The sequence below is a fragment of the Podarcis cretensis genome, assembly GCF_951804945.1.
Source record: "Podarcis cretensis genome assembly, chromosome: 4".
NCBI lineage: Eukaryota > Metazoa > Chordata > Lepidosauria > Squamata > Lacertidae > Podarcis > Podarcis cretensis.
Window position 1 is genome coordinate 10,172,528 of NC_137173.1, and position 8,322 is coordinate 10,180,849.

The 8,322-nt window shown below is 47.9% G+C and overlaps 1 protein-coding gene across 1 annotated transcript; it reads right to left on the reverse strand.

Annotated features, from left to right (window-relative positions):
• Positions 1-4,770: 4,770 nt before the first annotated feature.
• On the reverse strand, positions 4,771-7,306 carry LOC307215081 (thyroid hormone-inducible hepatic protein-like). Its single transcript, XM_079974249.1, has 2 exons — positions 6,772-7,306; positions 4,771-5,227 (listed from the first exon to the last, which is right to left on the reverse strand). Exon 1 carries the CDS (start codon positions 7,187-7,189, stop codon positions 6,800-6,802), a length of 390 nt encoding a protein of 129 aa, XP_079830375.1. The 5' UTR covers positions 7,190-7,306; the 3' UTR covers positions 4,771-5,227; positions 6,772-6,799.
• Positions 7,307-8,322: the final 1,016 nt, after the last annotated feature.

The following is an 8,322-nucleotide window of genomic DNA, read 5'->3' on the forward strand; positions in this document are numbered from 1 at the left end:
CTTCAAATGTATACGGGTACCAACCATTTTGCGTGTGTTCAATGGGGGGCCATCATCTAACCACTGCGTCAGCTTTGTGTAAGGCTCACCCAGCGAGTTTCATGGTTGACTAGGGATTTGAACCCAGGGCTCCGTGGTTCCCATCCAACACCCTTTAACAGCTTACACCACACTGCTTTCATGTACAGTCATACCTCAGGTTACATACGCTTCAGGTTACATACGCTTCAGGTTGCAGACTCCGCTAACCCAGAAATAGTGCTTTAGGTTAAGAACTTTGCTTCAGGATGAGAACAGAAATTGTGCTCCGGCGGCACAGCGGCACCTTCCCCTCCTTGGGTTCTGTTGTTACCCCTTTTCTGCTGCATCTTTTCCTCATAAACCAAGTTTTTTGTGACTCCATTATATCCCTAGTTTTCATTACAGTGGTACCTCGAGTTACAGATTCTTCAGGTTACAGAAGCTTCAGGTTACAGACTCCGCTAACCCAGAAATAGTACCTCGGGTTAAGAACTTTACCTCAGGATGAGAACAGAAATTGCGTGGCAGCAGCAGGAGGCCCCATTAGCTAAAGTGGTGCTTCAGGTTAAGAACAGTTTCAGGTTAAGAACAGACCTCCGGAACGAATTAAATACTGTACTTAACCCGAGGTACCACTGTACAGTCATACCTCGGGTTACAGACGCTTCAGGTTATGTTTTTTTGGGTTACGGACTGCCAAAACCTGGAAGTACCGGTACGGGTTACTTCCAGGTTTTGATGGTTGCGCATGCGCAGAAGCGCTAAATCGCGCTTTGCGCATGCACAGAAGCATCAAATCGCAACCTACGCGTGCGCAGACGTGCCGCTGTGGGTTGCGAATGTGCATCCCACACAGATCACTTTCGCAACCCGAGCGTCCACTGTATATAAAAGTCCTATTGCTGTTTTTGGTTTGTGAATGCAAACATGGGCTTGGCTCCGATGATGACTTGTGGCACATTCCTTTCCCTTGACTCTGCGACTGGGCATGGCGTGGCCGTGATTTTTCCTTGTCCTACTGCAGTCCACCCCAGGGTTCCAGGGCGTCTCCTTCCATTGTGGAAATGCCTCTTGATCTATGATGGAAAAATTATGGAAAACTGATTTAAAATTTACAAATTGTTCCCTATTGAAGGAGAATTACATGAAGATGATGTACAGATAGTACACAACGCCAGTGCAGTTAGGGAAAATGTACAAAACTAGTTCAAATATATGTTGGAAGTGTAAGGAAAAGGAGGGGACATTTTATCATATGTGGTGGGATTGTAAGGTAATTAAAAAATTTGGGAAATGATATACAACGAATTGAAGAAAATGTTCCATTTAACATTTGCTTAAAAACCTGAAGCATTTTTGTTAAGGATTGTTGGGAAAGATCTGCTAAAAAGCTGAAAAACATCTTCATGTATGCGACAACAGTGCGAGAGTCTTAATAGCAAAAGGATGGAAGATTGGGGAAACCCCAACTAAAGAACCATGGCAAGAAAAACTGATGAACTATGCAGAACTGGCAAAACTGACATATAAGGACAAGGATAACTATGACTTTAAAGATGAATGGGAACCCTTTACAAAGTATTTGAAGACGCAACAAAGTGAACTGGACTCCTTGGCTGGTTTTGAATAAACATTCACAAACTTCTTATTGATAATAATCAGCTAAATAGTTTGAGGATCTATACAACTTTGTAACATGCAAAAAACAGCATTCTTAGAGAAACCAAAAACTGGAACTGAGGGAAGCCGGAGGGTGGGGGTGGGTGGGTTTTGTGGGGGGAGGGAGGAAAAATGGGGGGGGGAGAATAAGGATGATATGTTTTTGGATAATATGTTTTGTTTTAATTTTGAATTACATTTTTTTAAAAAAAGAAATGCCTCGCATGGTGAGCAAGACTCAGCCCTGGCCTGGCAAACAAAGCTGAGGGGGACCACCATGTTTCACGTTGTAAGTACAGGTTATAGTAAGCCGGCAAACCAAGGACCAGCCCCACAAGGCTGGCAGCCTTGGTGCACACCTCATTCCTCCCCTAAATCAAACAGAGGTTTCTGCCCAACTCTGCAAACTTGGCAGCCCTCCTGCCGCACCTTAAGGCGGTATGCGTTTCTCTCCATTTACGTTTCCCACGCATAACTTGACCTCTCCTCCAGCTGTTGCTCTTCATGTATAAAATTATGGCATTCACCCCCATAAGAGGAAGGGTGATGGCAACCAACTCAGAAGGCTTTTAAAAAGATTAGACAAATCAGAAGGCTAGCAACAGCTAAGGTAAGGCAAAGGTAAAGGACCCCTGGATGGTTAAGTCCAGTCAAAGGTGACTATGGGGTTGTGGCACTCATCTCGCTTTCAGGCCAAGGGAGCCGGCATTTGTCCACAGACAGCTTTCTGGGTCATGAGGGCCAGCAGGACTGAACCGCTTCTGGCACAACGGGACACCGCGACGGAAACCAGAGCACACGGAAATGCCGTTTACCTTCCCGCTGCAGCGGTACCTATTTATCTACTTGCGCTGGTGTGCTTTCGAACTGCTAGGTTGGCAGAAGCTGGGACAAAGCAACAAGAGCTCACTCCGTCATGGGGATTTGAACCACCGACCTTCCGATCAGCAAGCCCAAGAAGCTCCATGGTTTAGCCCACAGCACCACCCATGTCCCAGCAACAGCTCTTAGCTACAATTGGTTGGTTGGTTGGTTGCACCAACTTTTTCTCCAAGGAGCTCAAGGTAGTGGACACAGTTCTTCCCCTCCTCAATTAATCCCCACAACGACCTTGCAGAGTAGGTTATGCTGAGTGGCAGGGAGTATCCCCAAGTGAGCTTTGTGGCGCAGGGTGAGGGTTGAACCCTGATCTCCCAGGTCCTTTCCTGACACTCTAACCACTATGGCGCACTGGCTTGGCCTCCACTGATGGAGGCCGTTGTTGTGGTTGGCATCCGTCTGCCTCGAAAGACAACGGAGTGTTCCTCCAGGGGTGAGGTCACACCACTCCGTTAGCAGTAGCAAAACACCTCTCTCGGGCGCAAGCCTGGTCAGTGTGTCTGGAGACCCTGGGCTGCCCAGACGACAAGACCTCTTGGCCTCACAGATGTGGTCCAAAGGAAAGCAGAGCAAGCCGTTTGGCACCAGCTGGGCTTCAGGAGTTGCCAGAAGGAGGCGTACAAGGCACCGTCCAACTGCCTTAGGGACACCACTTCAGATTTGTGTCCATAGCCTTTTCTTCTCCTGAAGATATCTCTTAAGGCAATGGAGGTTTAGGATCAGAGTTTTCCTTCTCCTAGATGGGTTCCCTTCCCTGATGGATGAGCCCCATCTGCCCCTCACTCCCCTCTGCAGATGTGCAGAAACCACCTTTTTGACCACAGAGCCCACTGTTGGTTTTGTCTGCTCAATCCACCAGAGCCTGTCTTTGTACAGGTCAGTGTTGGTGCTGACCTTTAAAGCCCTAAATAGCCTCGGTCCAGTATACCTGAAGGAGCGTCTCCACCCCCATCGTTCAGCCCGGACACTGAGATCCAGCGCCGAGGGCCTTCTGGCAGCTCCCTCATTACGAGAAGCGAGGTTACAGGGAACCAGACGGAGGGCCTTCTCGGTAGTGGCGCCCGCCCTGTGGAACGCCCTCCCTTCAGATGTGAAGGAAATAAGCTATCTTATCTTTAAAAGACATCTGAAGGCAGCCATGTTTAGGGACGTTTTTTTAATATTTAATGCTGTATTGTTTTAAACATTCAATTGGGAGCCACCCAGAGTGGCTGGGGAAACTCAGCCAGGTGGGCGGGGTATAAATAAATTATTATTACTATATTATTACTACTACACAGGGGATGTTCCTAACTCACTGAGGGTTTGAGACCCTCACCTGGTTGAGCCAGAATTATGGGAGCTGGAGTCTGAAAACATCTGTAGGGCCACACATTTCACGCCCGCCTAAGTATACTGATGAATATAAGATGCTCACCGTCCTCTTTAAATTGAATGCTTTTAAGGGGGCTGGTAACAACCCCAAAACTAACACCACTGAATAATATTAAGGGAGTTACATCGTGCAATTGATTTTTCTTCTCTCTACAATTAGGTAAGGTTGATCACCGAAGAATGGATGCTTTTGAATTCTGGTGCTGGAGGAGACTCTTGAGAGTCCCATAGACTGCAAGAAGATCAAACCTATCCATTCTTAAGGAAATCAGCCCTGAGTGCTCACTGGAAGGACAGATCCTGAAGCTGATGCTCCAGTACTTTGGCCACCTCATGAGAAGAGAAGACTCCCTGGAAAAGACCCTGATGTTGGGAAAGATGGAGGGCACAAGGAGAAGGGGACACCAGAGGACGAGATGGTGGGACAGTGTTCTTGAAGCTACTAACATGCGTTTGACCAAACTGTGGGAGGCAGTGGAAGACAGGAGTGCCTGGTGTGCTCTGGTCCAGGGGGTCACGAAGAGTCGGACACGACTAAACAAAAACAAGAAGCATCAGTGCTTTTTTTCTAGAAAAAGAAGTGCCAGAACTCACCATGAACTTCTCCCTTCTTCTCTTATAATGGCAATGGTGCCGGAACTGAATTCCGGTGAGTTCCGGCTGGAAAAAATCCCTGGTAAGCATATATATAAGGTCCACTGGACATCTGAATTTTTTTAAAAAATACATATTTATACATATGTGCACACACACAAACACAGGTTTCAGCCTAACTTCTAAATAGTACAAACAGAACAGTGTTTCTTTCAACAATTAATGAAAGAAAATGAGGCGCTATTCAGAATTAGTCTTTTTATTGGCAGTGAGCTCATCGGCTCAAAATTCACTTACATACAAAACAGTAAAATAAATTTTACCTTTACGGAAGTGAATTGCAAGTATTAGTCAGCAGAGACAATGCAATCAGTAGGATGTGAGCCGATTTCAAAACATCCTCTTTGAATCATATAGGGCCATAGACATGTTTGGCATTTAGTTTACTTTATAAGATTTATAAGCCACTCAATCATCAAACCCTCTAAAGGGGTTACATAAAAAAATTAAATATTCATTAAAATAATTTAAGCTTCCCTCCCACTCTATATACCCTATCAATTCAGGTATCAGGAATTGAAATAGTCAAGTATTTTCCATATCACAGAGCTCGTTGCACCAGAAAGTCCTCTGGAGGAACTTATGGCAAGACATGTCCGCTTCGTGCATTTGGACTCTGGGAGAGAGCAGCAGAATAACCCTGTGGAATTAATTGGAAAGTACAGTAATTCTGAATTCTTTCTTATCAGAATGCCTTACCACTGTATTGGACTACTGCAATGCGCTCTACGTGAGGTTACCTTTGAAGGTGACCCGGAAACCACAACTACCCCAGAATGTGGCAGCTAGACTGGTGACTGGGTGTAGCTGCTATTACACCGGTCCTGAAAGACCTACGTTGGCTCCCAGTACATTTCCGAGCACAATTCAAAGTGTTGCTGCTGACCTTGAAAGCCCTAAACAGCCTCGGCCCAGTATACCCGAAGGAGCGACACCACCCCCATCGTCCAGCCTGGACACTAAGGTCCAGCTCCGAGGGCCTTCTGGCGGTTCCCTCCATGCGAGAAGCCAAGTTACAGGGAACCAGGCAGAGGGCCTTCTCGGTAGTGGCACCTGCCCTGTGGAATGCCCTCCCACCAGATGTCAAGGAGATAAACAACTATCTGACTTTTAGAAGACATCTGAAGGCAACCCTGTTTAGGGAAGTTTTTAATGTTTGATCTTTCATCATGTTTTTAATATCCTGTTGGGAGCCGCCCAGAGTGGTATAAATGGGCAGTGTATGTATGTATGTATTAATAAATAATATTCAATCTCCTTTTATAAAACAGCAAATCTAAGCAATGCTCTTTCTATACCCTTTGAACAATTTCCCTTGGAACTAACTGCACTTGGACTAATTGCAATTGCACTTGGAACTAATTAGGGTTGCCATACGCCCGGGAAAACCCCAGACATGTCCTCTTTTGGGGGGCCAACATGCCCATTCAGGTGGATTTTAACATTTTAAAGGAAATGTCTGGGTCGGCGGGGGTGGGGTTCAGACTCGGGCTGAGCTGCTGCCAGCCTGAGCTGGGGAAATAGGTATGCTGGCACAGTTTGGTGGTCCTCTTTTTTGCTCTTCAAAATATGGCAACCCTAAACTGGGCATTCAAACATTTTTGCACCTAGAAGCCCCAAGTGGAATCATGTAACCATCTAATCCAACCCCCTACAATGTAGGAATCTCAACTAATGCCTCTGTGAGAGGTGGTCATTCAAACTCTGCTTAAAAACCTACAAGGAAGATAAAGGTAAAGCGACTCCTGACCGTTAGATCCAGTCATGGCCGACTGGGGTTGTGGCGCTCATCTCGCTTTATTGGCTGAGGGAGCCAGCGTACAGCTTCCGGGTCATGTGGCCAGCATGACTTAACCGCTTCTGGCAAACCAGAGCAGCACACAGAAATGCTGTTTACCTTCCTGCCACAGTGGTACTTATTTATCTACTTGCACTTTGACGTGCTTTCAAACTGCTAGGTTGGCAGGAGCAGGGACCGAGCAACGGGAGCTCACCCCGTAATGGGGATTCGAACCGCCGACCTTCTGATCGGCAAGTCCTAGGCTCTGTGGTTCAACCCACAGCGCCACCCGTGTCCCTCCAAGGAAGATAGGTTCACCTAAACAAAAATGTTTTAAGCCGGCACCAGAAAGGGTACCGCAAATCTGCCTTCCTGGTGTCAGTAGGCAACAAAAGACATCTTACCTTTGCTCTTTGCACCATGCATTTCTCATCAGCTGAGATGAATTTCACCCTGGTTAATCTGCCCCATAATTTCATTGTATTTGGAGGTGACGGCGTTGGCTCTCCTTGTCAGCTGTGCAAGGACACGATACAAGCTGGACACGTGGTAATAGAAATAGCCTTCAGGGTTCTGCCTCTCTTTCTCTTCCTGTTCTTTCAGACGGCTGGCAACATCAGGGTTCTGGTTACTGAGAGGCATCAGGCCACCTTCCACCACCAGCTTGATGGATTTCAGCAGCGTGTAATAATCATACAGATCTTTGCCGCCCGAGTCAGCCTCAGGCGTGTTGTCCTGCCATTCCAAGGGGACGCCCTGGAGAACGCTGGGGAACATCACCGTTTGCTCCATCTTGCGGACCGCAGAGAAGTAATCTTCCATGGTTGCGAGAGGAGAGACTTCTTTGAGCCTAAAGCCTCGGGGGATCTCAGCTGAATTGCAAAGAGGACCGTTAGATGTGAGCGTTCCTTGCTTCCAGCTGGTGGCAATTTATGAGCAAGCCTGGGTGGAAACCAGCCGTGGAACGTGTGATCAGGAAGAGGTCCATTGGAGCGGTGGACAACACCCCTCTGTCCCCAGCCAATCACATTTCTCCTCCTCTGGCATCTCATCAGTTGTCTCGTATGTGGTTAGCAATGTGACTTTATTTACAGGTTGGAATGAACCCAAACTAGAGGTGGACTGATTGACCCCAGTTGAAGCCAGGACTTGCTGATCAATAACTGACAAGTCATGAAGTGCAGAGTGGAAAACGCCAAGCCAAATCAAGCAATGTTTATTCCCAGAGTTTCAGAATCATTGGAGGACAAAAAAAACAGGCTTGCAATAACTACACGGAGAGCCATTCCTACTCCTGAAGGCAGAATGTGCTGGGCTCGGGGGTAACCCGTGAAACGTGGTCCAGGACCGGTCCAGAATCTGAAGGTTCTGCTAGGAGTCAGTCCGACAGGCCCAAGGCAGGACACGAGGCAGGAAACCAGGCAAGGACCGGCACAGGATCTCAGGCAGGATCTGGCATACAGCAATGTTGCTCCCGCAACCTGGGGTGGGGTCCGACAGCCTTTTATCTTTGTCAGGGTAGCGTCCGCTCCTGATCCCCCAGTGACTCACCTCCCTGTTTTGCCCAAAGGCGAGCACTCCTCTTGCGAGTACTCAGGTCTCTCTTTCTCTCAGACCTTAGTCTCTGCAGCTCGGGAGACGTCGGTGGGTTACTAGACCCAGGGGCCGCCTCAGCCTCCCCTGATCCAACTGGTAGTGGAGCAGCTGTAAGTGACGGCCCAGCTGGAGGCAACAAGGTAATCCCCACATCTGGAGCCAGGGCAGGCTCAGGCCCCTGACTCAGCCCAGCTGGTGTTTGTTGCAGGGGAACCTGTGCAGACTGGGGCTCTTCAGAATCAGGCCCCAGACTTGGTTCAGATGATGCCTGAGGCAAAGGATCCGGTGCAGAGTGAGACTCCTCTGGTTCCGAGTCCGAGCCCGAGTCCCAGGCCATCACACAGAGAAGTCTTGGATGC